We start from the raw sequence: 16,339 nt of genomic DNA, 5'->3' as shown, positions 1-16,339 counted from the left end.
GGCGCAAGGCGTCAAGCGGCCCGGCATTTCTTCCCGCCTCTCCCCAGCTCTTCCTTTTCCTCCCCGGGAGCGGGTTTCAACAGGGGGGCGGGGCGGGGGAACCAAACCATGTCTCGAACATGTCAAAATTACCCCTCTCTTTGGACGTCGCCGGTGTAAACGAGCCGCAGACGGCAGGAAACACGCCCCGTAGCACGCATTCCTTCTCGTAGCAGAAAGGCGTGACAGGAAGCAAGTGAAGGATACCGGGATCCGTGGCGGCGGCACATTTTAACCACCTTCCCAAACGGATGCATCCCCCTGGGAGGGAGAGGGAACATTCGAGCGGGACCCGTCCGGCCGTGGAAAAGCCGGGGGTGGGGGTGGGGGTGGGAAGGGAAAAGAAAACCATCGACGGGCAAACAGGCGCCCGCCCATCCATCACCACCACCCACCAGCACGCACCACACCAGGTCGTCTACCACCAAACGTGGGGGGAGAGAGAGAGGGGGGGAAGGCGGCCGCAGCAGCAGCAGCAAGCAGCCAGCCGCAGAAAGCTCTGTCGCGTGAGGCAATTGGTAAAAGAAAAAAACACACACAAATCCCTCGCGTGCGACGAGGCCTCGAGACGCCGGGCCGGGGCGACGAGGCGGACAGCGAGAGGCGAGAGAGGGAGGGAGGGTGTGTGTGTGTGTGTGTAGGGGGGCGGAGGGCCCGAATCTCGCGATCCCCAAATCCGGAGGGCGTCGGAGCCGGCCGATTCGGGCAGCTGCGGCGGAGGCGGGGGCTGCGATTCGGGGGGATTCGGCCGATCGGGGAGCTCGCGGGCGGGATTCGAGCTTGCGATTCGGGGGCGAGGAGGGCGGGGCGGGCTGTGGGAGGTGGGCCCGGGCGGGGCGGGGCGGTTGACCGGGGGCGTGCGCAGGCGGGCGGGCGGGCGGGCGGGTGGATGCTGTCCGTGCGGAGGCGGCAGGAGGATGCTGGCGGCGCCGCCGGCATGGCGGACCACGCCGAGCTGGAGGAGGGGGAGGCCTACGGGGACGACATCCCCCCATTCGACGACCCCGACGTCACCCTCGCTTACATTGTGAGTGCCCCTCCTCTCGCTCGCATGCTTGCTTGCTTGCTTGCTTGCTCCATCACTGCAGCTTCCATGCCCATTTCGGTACTACATGGCCACTAGATGTATGCAACGCGCCTACTCCACTTTTCTAGTGTAACGAAATGAGCTTGATCTGCGTGCCTAGGTAACGGACGAGCGCGCGCACGAGTTTGTTCGATTCTCCGGCTTTGCAGGTGTGAATGATGCCGGTCTAGCCGTTGCCGGCGGTCGGCTCCGTTGGTGAATCAATTAAAGTTTGCGAGATTCGTCGCTTTGGTTCACGTTGGTACCCGAAGCGGTCGCATTGGTTGATCATTTACGTTTTACGCTGTTTGTCGCTCTTGTTAATGGCAATGATGCTAAATTTGTCAAGTGAGCACTTCTTTGATGCGGGTTGTTATGGAACTAAAGAAGCTAATCTCCGAGTCTGATGGGGGTGTTGGTTTTGGTTTACTAGTGGCAATTTGTTACATGGATCAAACCCTGACCCCCTCTCCTCTACCACTAAGCTAAATCCATGGCATTGGCACTTCGGCAAGTTTCGACATCGCTAAAAAAAACAGGAATATTGAAGCTTTAGTTGGAATGGAAAAACGGTTGGAGGCAGGCAACTGCCTTTTAATTTACCTCAATAAATGTCTTGTTTGGAATTATAAAAGGGATCACTATTCCTTTATTCTCATTTAGTTCATTGTTTGTATGAAAAATTTCAACATGAATTTAATAGTCACTAGCATTTTTTTATGCCTGTTCGTCTTGTTGTAGGATGAAAAACTCCAAAATGTACTAGGTCATTTTCAAAAGGACTTTGAAGGAGGCGTTTCTGCAGAGAATCTAGGTGAGGAAATGTTTTGCTGTGGCTGCAGTTAGCTCAGATCTGGCTTCATTCTTAAGAAACATTAAATGTGACGCTAATCTTTCACAGGATCAAAATTTGGTGGATATGGCTCATTTTTGCCAACCTACCAGCGTTCCCCCCTTCCGCCCCACACTAGAACTCCACCTAAGGTGGCAAATACTAGTTCAAGATCTCCTTATCACCAGTCTACTGAGGTGCTTAAGTTGGCTTTGGCTGTACTGTCTGGTTTCTGGATCAGCATTGTCATGTACATTAATTCATTTGACATTGATGATTTGATGGTTTACTTCTTTTGAGTCTGATCTAATGGCTTATAATGTAGGATGTGTCTCAGAACCCTCCGGCTATGGCCGTTCCATCTGCTTCTCAGAATAATGGTTCTGTGGCTCCCTTTTCTGGTGATTCAGTTAAAAAGGAAAGATGTGAAAGCACAGCGTCTAAAAGGGGCTCTAGCACCCATGATCCTTCAAATGGTCCATCTAAGTCTAGTGACCAGAATAGATTTAAAGTACGGATAAAAGTTGGTTCCGACAATGTCTTGGCAAGAAATAATGCAGCTATTTACAGTGGTTTGGGCCTTGACATTTCTTCACCTTCATCCGTGGAGGAAAGCCCTGATGGCCACGGGGACCTCTCCCCGGAATTTAGCAATGTGCAACTTGAATCTCCCCGGACCATTCTTCAGGTAAAGTCTACATGATCACTGTATTAGCATCGTGTACTGTATTTTATTATGAACGGTTCATAGGGCACATAATGACTTCCATTCTTTAAACATGATCACACAGATCATGACATGCTTTTCAGTTCCTGGAGGGTACTTGTTATCCCCTCTTCACGGCAGTTTGTTGCAACTGACAAAGAAGGTTGTGCCTTCATTGAAGAAATGGGAAACAAGCTTGGAGATGGAAAATGCACAGGAAGCATTTGAAGGGCATGTGGTTAAGAAAATGAAGCCTGATGGTAAGAAAAAGAAACCCACAGATACGAAGAGGTCAAATAACAGAAACGATATCAGTGCATTTATGAAAAATGAGATCGATATTGAAACACTTGCTGCCCAGAAGATTGCATCGGAAGCTCTCAGCATACCATTACTGTCTAGTCCCAGAAGCATGGATGCAAACGGCAATTGTCAATTTAAAGAAGAAGCAGCAGGAAAATCTTTGGAAAGAAACAAAGATGATCGATTGAAAGAATGTGCTGTAAACAGCAACAGCAAGACAATCAAAGCTGAAACCGTCAAAGAGGAGACCTCCGAATGTTTAGAAAGTGGTGGTTTTGGCAGCTCAGAATTGGAACTTTCAGCAGCAAAGAGGGAACTGAAACCTGTGACAGAAAAGACACCGTTGACTTTAGAAGAGATGAATACAACCAGTGACACAGATTTTCTGTTGGACAGGAAGCATGAAAGAAAAATAAAACCTGAGAGTAAAAGCAATGCTTCTGTAGTTAACTTCGAAGAAAATGCAGTTATAGATGAAAAAGCTCCTGCTGTTTGCAGGAGCATGGAGAAGGTTCCTAGCAAAGAGGCTTCACTTTATGATACAAATGTGAAAAATAACACCAAGAGTGAGGCCAAAAGAATTCAGAGGGAACAAAAGAAGAATGCTCCAACATCTTCTGATCTTGTGGATGTTGACAAGGGTGCTCGTTCTTCTGCTGGAGTTAAAGAGAGGAAAAACGATTCTCACTCCAAATCTAGCCACTCCGGGAAGAAACCCAAAGCGAAACCACATAGAGATGTTAGGGACAGTTTGCCTGACGGACCCCATGGATCCAAAGAGGAGTGGCTAGATTTATTGGAGAATGGAGTTGGATTGGGAGAGTTGCAACCAAAGGAAAAATCTTGGAGCAAAAGGGATTCTGATATGCCTGGGGCATCAAAGAGGGAGATTTCATCTAGTGCAAAGCTTGATAGACATACAGCTTCTGAGGAGCAGAAGATGCATGTACCTCCATCTTCTGTATCAACTGCAAATGCAGCACCTGCACTTCAAGCACCTGTTGTGATAGAGGAACATTGGGTACAATGTGACATATGTCAGAAATGGCGTCTCCTACCATATGAGTCGGATCCTGCTACTCTTCCAAAGGAATGGAAATGTAGCATGCAACTGTGGCTGTAAGTTATAGTTCTTATACAGTTGTATACCTCCTGCTTTTTTGCTGCCTTAATTCTTCTATCCATGAGTTTTATCTGTAGATAGGATGTAACCAGCGGCACCTTATTATCAGGAGCTATTTGATTGTCTGCTTTGAAACTACTACACTTCCATCAAGCAAGTGGATTAAAATTTAGATAGATCTTATTGCGGGTTTCTGCTTTACACTGAAACTGATAGGTTTAGTTTATGCTATTTTTTTCAGTGAGGTGATATCTTACAGCTCTATTTCTCCATGTTCATTAGTTGATGAACACTCTTTATTCCTTCCTGAATAGCTAGAATTTGGAATTTTTGCAGACCTGGGTTGAATAGGTGCGATGTTGGTGAGGAGGAGACTACAAATGCTCTGAATGCACTATATGTCATTCCACCCCCTGCCAACGGTATTCCTTCAGTTGGTCATCCCCATGCTGCTTCTTCTGGATTGGCAACAGCCAGCACGTTCAGTATAAATGGGCATGCTGAACAGAGTAGGAAAAGGAAGAGTTTTCCAGGTGATGGAAGTGCTTTGGTTGACAGTTCTCACCCAACACAAGCTCCAGCTTATTCAACGATCACCCAACCCCCTCCTAGAATTAAAAGTACTGCTGATAGTAACCACTATCCTTCTGAGAGAGATTCTGTGAGCAAATTAGTTGACATTTCGACTGAAAAGAAGAAGTCCAAGAGCAAGAATCGTGGCAGCTATTCCGATGGAGGTTCTGTTATTGTTTTTTCTCTATTTGATACACTGCCTTCATGTGTGCTTTCACTGTATTTTGTATTTACATTTATTTGGTGGCAATACAGGAGATCTTGTGGAAAGATCCAAGAAGCATTCAAAAGGAAAAGGCAAGAGAGAGATGGATTATGGTGAATACAAAGCTTCTAAGAAAATTAAAAAGGAGGAGCGGCATCGTTCTAGCAGAGACCGGAACCCTGAATGCGATTTAGCTAGTGGAGACGTTCCTGATGAGGCCAAGTCTTTTCTTGCAAAGGCAAAGAGTTCGGGTGAGAAGGCGGATATTTCTTCATTGAAGCAAAAAAGTGTTTCAAGGTCTGATCGTTTGGAGAAGTCCAAGAGAGAGAAGGATGAGGATATAGCTCTTCCTGAAGATGGGAACAAGGAACAATACCAAACCTCAGATGTACAAAGATCAGACGTTTCTAGCAAGAAGAGGATAGTGAAGGAATGGGAGGAGAGTCAGCATAATTCAATAGCTCAGGTGAACAGAGGAACCACAGTGAATCACAGCTCTGCTGCGAAGGAAACCCATAATGATCAAAACTTAAAGGAAACAAAGTCCAAGTCAATGAAGTCTGAAGAACTGTATTCCGCGACGGATTCTAAATTAGTAAAAGGTTTGCACTCTAATCAGATTTCTTCTTATTATGGTGGTCATGTAAACAATGAACTCGTGGAGGATAGCACACACTTTGCTGGTAAAAGAGGTCCATCCGAAGTATTAGAAAAGCGATCTTCTGAACATGTTTTGGACTTAGCTGGAGCCACTTCTAGTGGTGTGGCCTTCTTTCCGACCACAGCCATAACTTCAAGTTCTTCAAAAGCTTCATGCTCTCAGAAAAAGAAAAATAACTCCCAAGTTGTGAAGACCTCGCCGATTGAATCAGTTTCCTCATCACCACCGAGGAACTCTAACATTGATAAGTTCTCCCATAACAGAATAGTGGAGAAAGATGGGCCTATGAATGCTAACCCAGGCACCATGCCGAGCTCAGTAAAGTATCTCAATACTGAAGTTGATATAGTAGACAATGTTCGGCAGACTAAGAAGTCCAAGGAGAGTTTGCTTGCAAGTGAACCTGTCTTACATGGTTCTTCACAAGGAAATTCTGACAAAGATGATGAACTAGTTCAGTTAACTCAAGGCCATGCATCTGAAAGGATTTCATTGAGAAAGGGTTTGGATGATGATCAGCAGCATGCATCTGGGAGAAAGGACTCCACTGTGAATGGCTCCAGCACAGCTAGGGGTTATAACCACCTGCATTCTGGTGATAAAAATAACTTGCGCACTGATGGCTCTTTAGTGCAACCTAGGACTGCAGCTTCGGGCTCTAAAGGAGATTTGACTGTGAGTGAAAGTAAGAAAACTGCAGCTCCCGTCCAAGATAGAAATGGATCAACTCATTGTGCTCTGGATGGAAATCCTAAACCAGAGGTGCCATCTGGAAAAGATAAATTTTATCCCAAGAGTAACAAGCAAGATATGGAGAAGCCCAAAGCCCAAATTGCCCCTTCACCTCTGAAAGAAACCCACTCCACTCCAGTAAAATCTAATGCGTCAAAATTGACACCACAGTCAAGGCGAAGCAATGATGAAAATGGAGGGCAACAGCGTGTTGCCAAACAGGGAACTTCAAACCCCACAGATGGGAAAGATGGTAATTCAACTGCATATGCTCTCAAAGAAGCTCGAGATTTGAAGCACAAAGCTAACCGTTTGAAGGTTGTTCACCTTTGCTCTTGTATGAATATGCTCACCTTTGTTTTGTAAGATACTTACCAAATTTCTCCACAGAAAGAAGGAAAAGAACTTGAAAGCACAAGGCTCTATTTTGAGGCAGCCTTAAAATTTCTGCATGTAGCATCACTTCTGGAACCTCCTGGTATTGATGGCCTGAAACAAGGCGATGCAGCTCAGAGCATGTATTCTGATACTGCAAAACTCTGCAAGTAAGCTACACAAATATATATGATATATTGTCTACTTGCCAAGTTATTTCGTTTCTGCGAATAGATGCATGGGAACATAGCTCACCTAGTTATAAATTGGAAGTAGTGCCTGGAAGTGTTTCTTTGACATGGCACGACTTGGAGGGGTGCTAACATCATTTGGTTAGCCTGATGCTTTTCACATTATAGTTGATTAGCTTGATGCTTTTCACATTATAGTTGATTAGCCTGATGCTTTTCACATTACAGTTATATTTATACTACAAGACTGATGTGATATTACTAAACGTTAGCGAGCTGGATCTAGGCCAAATTGCTTCGTTAGCAGTATTATTGTTTGGGCTATCAAATTGTAGTCAGAAGTTGCTGTTTTTTGTAGCAGTATTCATGTTTTCTAGGTGAAGAGTGTTCAAGTTTGATCAGTCTAATTATTATCCATTTTATTGCCCAGCTTTGTTGGTCATGAATATGAAAGGGGCAAGAAGATGGCCGCCGCTGCTTTAGCATATAAATGTGTTGAAGTAGCTTATCTCAAGGCTGCATACTACAAATACCCTATTGCAAGTAAGGACCGGCAGGTGTTGCAGGCAGTTGTACAGACTACACCAGGTAGTTGAGTCTGACTGGTGAAGTTTAAGTTTATGTATATTAAATGTAGCTTGCGTTGTGGAATTTCAAACATTGTTACTTTTGTAGGTGAATCACCATCATCTTCAGCATCGGACATTGATAACTTAAATCACAATGGGTTATCTAAGATGGCCGCTTCAAACAAGGATGCTAACTCACCGCAAGTTGCCGGGAACCATTTATTACTGGCCGTTCGCAATCAACCACACCTGACAAGGTTACTAGCTTATGTAAGTTCTTGAATATCCTGATTAGAAGTTCAATAAAGTTCTCATTTATATTGATAATTTAATGATTTGTAGCAATTCAATAAAGTTCCTGATTAGCAGTTCAATAAAGCTCCCATTTATATTGATAATTTAATGATTTGTAGCAATTCAATAAAGTTCTCATTTATATTGATAATTTAATGGTATGACACTGCAGTTCATAATCTTGTGACAATGTATTAAGAACGAAGGAAAAGTTCATTATTGTGTAATGTATGTGTGTGATGGTACCTGCAATCCTGCATGGTAGTGGCAAAGACAATAGTTTTGATCCTTGTGGTTGGTATGATGGTGCATTAATTGGATACATATATGAATTGAAACCGGTTGAACTCCCAGTATCAGATATACTTGTAGTTGAGTTGTATAAAGAAATTTTGTATAAATTTAACTATTTTAGTGGTCGAGATTTTGAGCACTGGAACATATAATTTTGGAATATTTCCATGAAGTAGCAAACTGGATAGATGTTGGCAATCATAAGCAACTGGCTCTGCTTAATGGTGAAATGTTTACTGTGTCCTGGGAAGAATGCCAATAACTTGTTTGTGAGGGATTTTGCCTTGTTCTCTGGTAGGCTGCAGCAACATTGGATGGGCTATCCCACGATTTTCGTGCTCCAGCCTTATTCCTCGTATTCAATAAACATTTGTGGAATTGAATGACGATGAACCAACTGAATACGGTACTCAAACAGTCAAACCAAATAAGAATGTTATGTCTGCAGTTAAGATCAGATCTGACCCTAAGGCTATTCCACTCGTCAAACCAAATATTTTTTTTCTCTAGAACCCGCCCTCCCCCCAAGATCATGTATCTTTTGAATTAGCAAGTTCTACTTTCAGTGCCTGCATTATGGTTCATTAACAGGATTTTGGATCTGATATTATGTTGTTATTTTTCTTAGACAAACGATGTTAATTCTGCCTTTGAGGCAACTCGGAAATCACAGATGGCAATCGCTTCTGCTGCCGGCAACCATGAAAAGGGAGTGGATGGTCTTTCTTCAGTAAAAACAGTTCTGGATTTTAACTTCAGAAGTGTGAATGATCTACTCAGACTTGTCCGGATTTCAATGGAGTCTATCAGCTGCTGACATCCCAGAACACAAGAAAATGACATCCTTTAAGTAGGTGCCGTTGGATGTGTGATACTTATACGGTTATACCATTTCACTGTCCCCAACGTGCTGGTAGCATTTAGTGGAAAAGTTCAATAGTGCAGAACCCATAGGTCTTCGTTTAGGCGTGCTGGTTTGTACAGGAAGTATTTTGAGATTCTACTTATTTTGTTTCTTTAGTGGCGTTCCATTCTTACACAGTTGCTAGCATCTACTTGGATGATGTGAACACTGAACAGTCTAGCAAGTAAGGCAGCCGATGATGGGTTTCATTGCTCGACACTTGTGATACTTTGGACATTTTGGCCGGTAACTCTCAGATTGTGCTTAATAGGCAAACGCACAATATTACCCGGAATCGCCTACATGCTGTAAATTATGTGGTTCCCCTCTGAGCTAAATTATGGTTGAGGAGTATCTGTCAGTTTTCCTTTGAGCTGTACAAGATGACAGTGTTGGCCACTTAACAGTTTTGATGGTACGTTTTAGTTTATCATAACTGAAGTTCAATACCCTGTTGTTATATTCTAATGTTTATGTAATCTCAATTCTTGAGCAGGGCAGAGGACATCAATGTCAATTAATCTTGCTAACCGAGAAAATAGCCAGTGGCGTTTCTTTTCCGGTCTTCACATAGTGGCATGTATTCTGGAGAAAGTTCAAGCAGGTAAGCCTACTAAGTATTTAGTTCATCAATTGTTTTGTTGACATCCAAGTTTGCTTGTGCCTGAGGGAAGTGTGTAAGGAAATTACTTCTTGAATGAGTACATCGTATGGTTTTAAGACTATGAACATTCACTAATACTTATCTTGTCATGTTATATTGACACAAGGATCCGATGTCACCATGCGGCCTATGAAATAATTTGAAGTGACTCATGTCACTGAGATAATAGTAAAACAATCCATTGTATCCTTCTTTTCTTTGGAATGCTTGCTCCGTGTCTTAGAATCATACTCCCTTCGTTCCTAAATATAAGTCTTTTTAGAGATTCCACTAGTGGACTACATACGGATGTATATAGACATAGTTTAAAGTGTAGATTCACTCATTTTGCTCCGTATGTAGACACTTAGTGAAATCTCTTAAAAGACTTATATTTAGGAACGGAGGGAGTACTATATATATGCATAATGTCGCTAGCTCTCAGCCAATCTATTGTTTCTATGCAATGTGATAGTTAAATGTATTGTTGCCGTTTATCATTTTTGTACTTCAAGGATATCCTAAAGTCATTACTACATATTTGTGTGGCATTAGTTAGATGAAAAAAATAAACAAGTTACTGTTCCATGTTTCTTTTCGAGTCCAGTTCTGTGGTTCTTGTTTAAAGTACAGACACTGATACAATGATGGTGCCTTCTCTTTCAGGTTTCAAAGAAGTAACTGCTTGGACCATCACCTGTTGTGTATGAGCTTGTACAAATTATTTTTCATGTACAATAGGCTAACCCGTTTTTTCGTTATCAATACCAGACTGTCTGTACATGTTTAACTCTCAAAGGATTGGATTCCGGTCAAGTTTTAGTCATCGTTGTTCTGGCAACTCTTGCCAGTCTCACATTTGGTTGCGTATGTTAAAGATAGTGTAGAACTAATCTTGACCAAGAACGTTTTGCAGAATGCAAGATAAACCTTCTCTATTCTGTACTTTGTAGCACCCCCCAGTTTGACTAAAGTAATGCGAGTTGCTGCTGCCTTTTCTCACCGTGTAGTTTCCATTTTAATGGTCAAACAATTTCCAAGTTATTGAGTTTGAAACATCAAGCCCTTTCTGTTTCCATGCGCAAATAGTTCTTCAAAAATTTCATCTCCCAGCCTAACCCCTCGGCCACCTTGTATATCTCTTCTGTCCGTGGATGTGTCGTGTCGTCGGATGAGAACTTGTGTAGATGCATGGACTCGCCCATGCCGGTGCCGGCGCCGAAGTCCACCCAGCTGAACCCGATCTCCTTCCTCACGCCCCTTTCCCTCATCCGCCTTCTTACCCTGGCCACGCCTCCCCAGTCCCCCTTCTCGGCGTAGATGTTGGACAGCAGCACGTAGGCACCGGACTCTGACGGCTCTGTCTCGGTCAGGACGTCGGCGACTCTTTCGGCGATGTCGGTGTTGCCATGGATCCGGCATGCTCCCATCAAGCTCTGCAGAGCCGAGATGCTCGGTCCGGACGGCATCTGCATCATGAGCTCCTCGGCCTCCTCCAGCCTCCCCGCTCGGCCTAGCATGTCGACGACACACGCGTAGTGCTCCGGCCAGGGCTTGACGTGGTGCTCGGCGGCCATCGAGTCAAAGATCTCCTTGCCGGTGCCGACCTCCCCTTTGTAGCGGCAGGCCGTGAGGACCGAGAGAAGCATGACGCCGTCCGGGGCCACGCCGGAGCGCACCATGTCGTCGAAGAGGCTCATGACAGCTTCGTACCTCCCGTGTTTCGCGTTCGCGGAGATCATCGCCGTCCAGGCGATGAGGCTGCGGTGCGCCGCCCCGTCGAACGCCTTCCGGGACTCCTCCAGGTTGCCGCGCTTCGCGTACATGTCGATGAGGGTGCCGGAGACGTACTCGCTGGCGCAGAGCCCGAGCTTCAGGGCCTGGCAGTGGTACACCTCGCCGTAGGCCATGGAGACCGTCTCGACGCCGGTGACTGCGCTGATGACGCTTGCGAACGTGGTCTCGTCGGGTCTCAAGCACTTGACCATCCACGAGAAGGCCTCCAGAGCGTCGCTGCACTGCTCGTTCTGCGCGTAGCCTGAGATCAGGGCGTTCCAAGCGATGGTCTCCCGGCGAGGCATGAGATCGAACACCGTCCGTGCATCGCCCATGCGCCGCAGCTTCGCGTACATGGTGATGAGGCTGTTGGACGCGGCGACCTTGTCGGAGACGCCGGTCTTGAGGCACACCCCGTGAATCATCTGCCCCTCCCTCGCCGGGCACCCTGCCGGCAGCGCCGACATGAGCGCCACGAAGGTGACCTCGTTCGGCGGCACGCCGTCTCGCCGCATGCCATTGAACAGCGCGATGGCGTCCTCGTCGTCGTCCATTGAAATGATTGTGGTCCACGAGATGACGTCGCGCTCGCCCATGGACTGCAAGTACTTCCGGCCGCAGGCTGGAGCGCCGCACTTGTAGTACATGGCGACGAGCACGTTGCCGATGGAGACGTGGCCGTCGACGCCCAGCTTCACCCCCAAGCCGTGGACTTGCCGGCCAAGCTGGAGCTTCCCCTCGCCGCCACACGCCGGGATCACGCTGCAAACGGATATCCGGTCGGGCCGGACGGCGTCGTCTTTGAGCATCCGGAGGAATAGCCGGACCACCTCCGCCTGGCAGCCGCCGTCCTGCGCGAGCCCGCAGATCATCGCGTTCCAGGAAACCAGGTCCCTCGCCGGCATCTCCTCGAACGCCCTCCTGGCCGCGCCGAGGAGCCCGCCCCGGGAGTAGGCCGTGACGAGCGCGTTTCCGACGAACACGTCGGCGGCGAGCCCGGCCCGCGACGCCAGCGCGTGGAGCTGCCGGACTATCCCAAGGCCGCCCTCCCCGCGGCCGGCGGCGAGCGAGAGCGCGACGGTGAGCGTGATGGCGTCGGGCCGCACGTCCCCCGACCGGAGCATCCAGGCCGCGAACGCCAGCGCCTCGGCCGGGTCCGGGAACGCGGACAGCATGGTGTTGTAGGAGCTCACGTCCCTCGCCCGGGCGGTGTGGAACACTCTGGCGGCCGAGGGGAAGGCGCCGGTCTTGGCGTAGCGGGCGGCGAGGGAGTTGGACACGAAGGAGAAGGCGTCGAGGCCCGAGGCGACGGCGAGCGCATGGAGCGCCGGGAGGGTGGCCCGGTCAGACGAGACGACGGCGGCCGAGAACGCGGCGGGGGACGAGACGAGGGCCGGGACGGGGTGGCCCGCGCGGGGGGAGAAGAGAGGCGTGCTGCCGCGGGTTGGGAGAGGGATTCCGTCGAACAGGTGGTGGGCGGCCGCCGAGGAGAGCGTGGCCGCGGCGCGCGGGTGGCAAGGGGCTTGCGGCCGCCGCAGCGGCATCACCAGGTGGAGAGCTGCCTGCTGGTGCGGCCGCAGCCCTGCCGTCTCCTCGTCGGGGCGCCGCCGTTGAATTGGTTGTTGCGAAACTGCTACTAGCCCGTTTACTGCAGATACGCTTGCAAACTTTCAGTGCGTGCGTGCTGATAGCCTGTTTGCTCCTGCCTGCTGGGCGAAGTTCTGTTCGTCGGGGGGTGTAACTCAGACTGCAGGTGGAAGTGGGTTTAAGTGGGACTACCTTAGCCCACCCACTTATATTGCTTTAGTGGGATCCCATTGGACATAGACAAAATTAATCGGGCTATCCCACTTAATCCATTGGGAGCCCACCTCGCCCTGTTAAGCTAACCAACAGCACTAGACGAGTTGCACAACACGCACATACTCTGTCGTGGGGAGTTGCACAACACGCACATACTCTGTCGTGGGTTCGGCTGCGTGCTTGTCTTCTCCGTCGCCCGCGACGCGCTGCTCGAGCTCGGTGTACCCCCGGCGAAGCCTTCGCCGGCTCCCCGGTCACTGCCGTGCTCGCGTACCTCTCCCCGCTCCGCGCTGACTGCCTGCTCTTCGCGGGCAACGCCGACGGCACCATCGACCCTTCCGAGCGCTTCAAGGTGCAATGGTGCGTGCAGGGAGAAGCTCAACTCCATGGACCTGCTGCAGTACATGGCGCCGGTGGCCGTGGTGCTGCTGGTGCCGGCGACGCCGATGATGGAGCCGGACGCGCTCGGCGCGGAGGTGGAGCTCGCCCGGGAGGACCCCAGCTTCGTGTGGATGCTGATCGGCAACTCCTCGCTGGCTTACCTGGTGAACCTGACCAACTTCCTCGTCACCAAGCACACCAGCCCTCTCACCCTCCAGGTTCGTCCTGCCAACCATGGTGCTCTGTCTGCTCATTGACACAACTCTTCAGATGAACACACACACAAGTTGATAATCACGCGCCATGTGCTTGGTCGGTCGTTGCAGGTCCTCAGGAACGCGTAAGGGACGGTCGCCGTCGTAGTCTCCATCCTGATATTCAAGAACTCGGTGACCGTCATGGGGATGCTGGGCTACGGGGTGACCATCGCCGGCGTGGTCCTGTACCGCGAGGCCAAGAAGAGGAGCAAGTGAACTGCGCCGGCGTGGGGAACAAGACCTCAGAAGATATGCTGACTGACACAATGATCTTTCGCTGGAGCTCTGGCAGAATCCTGATGGTGGGACGATGAAGACGACCAACTCATTTGTATATTTATTACTGTTCATTCATGCTCCTACTCCTTCGATCCTTCCGAGCGCTTCAAGGTCTATGGATTCACCGACGGCGACGATCTCTTGCACTCTGTAGAACACTTCTTATGTGGGATCCCACTTGAACCCACTTAATCCATCTAATTTCTGGTGAGCTGTCCCTTAATGCCCATCAAGCAGCAGTGGGACTTAGTGAGATTGTGGTGGGAGTCCCATCTCCAGTCCCACCTGCAGCCTGAGGTGTAACCATGAAAACTGCACAATAGCAGAAGCAATATGTTGTCCTTCTTGCCTTTTTGTGGGAAAAAAATGTCCTTGTTTGTTGTTGAAACTCAACAACAACAACAACAATGATGGGTAGTTTTGCCCCTCTCGTGAGGGTTTCCTCCTCGCTCTGAGGCAACCCGGAGTTGAGCCACCACTACGCCTCTGCTACCCCCACCTCATCGGTGTTCCCGCTCAGGCTGATCAAGGGGCACCCTCGTGGCGCTGCTCAGCCTTGGCTGACGTGGGCAAAGTCTGTGGGTCGAAGGTTTCCATCTGTTCTCTTTGGTGCTAGGATATAAGTCTTCATGGTGACAAACCCTTTGAGCCAGCTACCGCCGACGATCATCAGGATCTAATGCAACAACTGGGCATCAAGAACGAAGATCTTGATGATGTGGTGTTCGAGGAGGAGTGTCGGCTCCAGTGGGGCTGGTGCGTTGGTTATCAATTGGTCGGTTCACACCTCAAAGGAATTCGATGATTTCTGGTTTTACAAGAACATGCAAAACACATGGGATCTCGTGCAGGATGTTAAGTTTAGACTACTCGGTGAAAATCTCTATATGATGTAGTTTTCATGCTTGGGAGATTGCATCAAGGTAATGGAGGAAGGGCCATGGGCATTCCGTGGAAATCGTGTGTTAATGGCTTCATATGATGGTTTCACAAAACCCTCCACCATTGATCTGAATAGACTCAAGATTTAGGCTCAGATTCATGATTTGCCGGATGGTTTTGAGCCATTATTAAAAGCTTTGACAAGCAAAATTGGAGAGTTTTCCTCTCTGTATAATCATGGTCGCGATGTGTCTGGTACCTAATACGGAGTAAGAGTGGTTTTGGATATGAGAAACAAGCCGAAAAATCATGTGCCTATTGTTAGAGAGAAGAAACATTAAAATTTTAAAGTTAAGTTTGAACGCTTTATGGATTGGTGTGCGGTTTGTGGCATGATAGGCCACCTATTTACACAGCACGGGGATGGTGTTCACCAGGCGCCATCCTTGATTTTCAAGGAACTCAAAGCTACATAGGGAGGTGTTGGTGGTTGGGGTGTATCGCGTGAAGATGATCAACGTACAACAACGGTTAATGAGACTTCTGATGGTGGGAAATATATGGAGGTGGATCCAAGGAAAAAAACAATCTACAAGTTAACAAGGAGACTGATTAAAGTAGGAAGAGGCCGGGTTCTGGACTTGGTGCGGATGAGCATCCTCAAACGCAGACAGAGAAGGGATAGCTACTAGAATTGACTAGTTCAAGACTTGTTCCTCCTAGTCCTCCTCCTAAGCAAGATCCTAAGAGACCTAAACTACCCTGGTTTGGTAATAGCACAAAAAATTCATCATCATTAGCGAGTTCCTTCGAGGAACACCACTGGGACAACTGAATCTAATTATCTGGAACTGCCGAGGGGAGGGGACTCCCAGACAGTTCTAGAAATAACGACTATTGCCTAGTCACATTCCCCCATGTTTGTGTTCCTTTGCGAGACAAGACAGGAAGCAGAGAATATGAGAAGGATCCGAGGGCGTCTCGGCCTTAAAGGTTTTGCTGGTGTGGATAGCAATGGTATGAGCGGCGGGTTGGCATTCTATTGGCATCAATCTTGTGTGGTTGATATATTGGATAAAGATGATCGCTACATACATGCATTGATTTAGGTTAACTCAGATGTCACACAATGGAGAATCATGTGGGTATATGGTGAGCCGCATGTGGAAACCGATAGTTGATGTGGGCGAAACTAAGAGGTCAGAAGAGTGTTAGTGATCTACCATGGCTAGTTATGGGTGACTTCAATGAAGCTTTGTTGGAGTTTGAGCACCTGTATGCTACCCCCGACTGGAGTAATTTCATAGAAGTTTTGGAAGATTGTCAACTGGTATATTTGGGCTTCTCAGGAGTACCTTTCACCTACGATAACACACACGTGGTGGAAGCAATGTTTGCGTTTATCTTTATAGAGCCACGACGTCCAACTCCTAGCGTAACATGTTTGCGTA

The 16,339-nt window shown here is 48.1% G+C and overlaps 2 protein-coding genes across 3 annotated transcripts; one reads left to right on the top strand and one right to left on the bottom strand.

Moving 5' to 3' along the window:
- The first annotated feature begins 919 nt into the window (after positions 1-919).
- On the top strand, positions 920-10,332 carry LOC123424785 (cysteine-tryptophan domain-containing zinc finger protein 7-like). 2 transcript variants are annotated; one of them, XM_045108477.1, is made up of 13 exons: positions 920-1,066; positions 1,847-1,919; positions 2,007-2,134; positions 2,263-2,625; positions 2,729-4,065; positions 4,406-4,806; positions 4,898-6,558; positions 6,631-6,785; positions 7,237-7,394; positions 7,482-7,645; positions 8,592-9,282; positions 9,369-9,471; positions 10,177-10,332. In XM_045108477.1, the coding sequence occupies exons 1-11, from the start codon at positions 929-931 to the stop codon at positions 8,778-8,780; spliced, it is 4,767 nt and encodes a 1,588-aa protein (XP_044964412.1). In that variant the 5' UTR covers positions 920-928; the 3' UTR covers positions 8,781-9,282; positions 9,369-9,471; positions 10,177-10,332. The 2 variants fall into 2 exon arrangements, with proteins under 2 accessions (XP_044964412.1, XP_044964411.1); XM_045108476.1 differs by having other exon boundaries at positions 9,364-9,471.
- Positions 10,333-10,500: 168 nt separating this feature from the next.
- Positions 10,501-13,495, bottom strand: LOC123425346 (pentatricopeptide repeat-containing protein At4g32430, mitochondrial). The gene is made up of 2 exons (XM_045109028.1): positions 13,246-13,495; positions 10,501-12,934 (listed from the first exon to the last, which is right to left on the bottom strand). Exons 1-2 carry the CDS (start codon positions 13,493-13,495, stop codon positions 10,569-10,571), a joined length of 2,616 nt encoding a protein of 871 aa, XP_044964963.1. The 3' UTR covers positions 10,501-10,568.
- Between the last annotated feature and the right edge of the window lie 2,844 nt (positions 13,496-16,339).

The sequence above is a fragment of the Hordeum vulgare genome, chromosome 2H, assembly GCF_904849725.1.
Source record: "Hordeum vulgare subsp. vulgare chromosome 2H, MorexV3_pseudomolecules_assembly, whole genome shotgun sequence".
In the NCBI taxonomy this organism is placed as follows: domain Eukaryota; kingdom Viridiplantae; phylum Streptophyta; class Magnoliopsida; order Poales; family Poaceae; genus Hordeum; species Hordeum vulgare.
The sequence above is the reverse complement of the archived record's forward strand: the minus strand, read 5'-3'. Positions and strand labels throughout refer to the sequence as shown.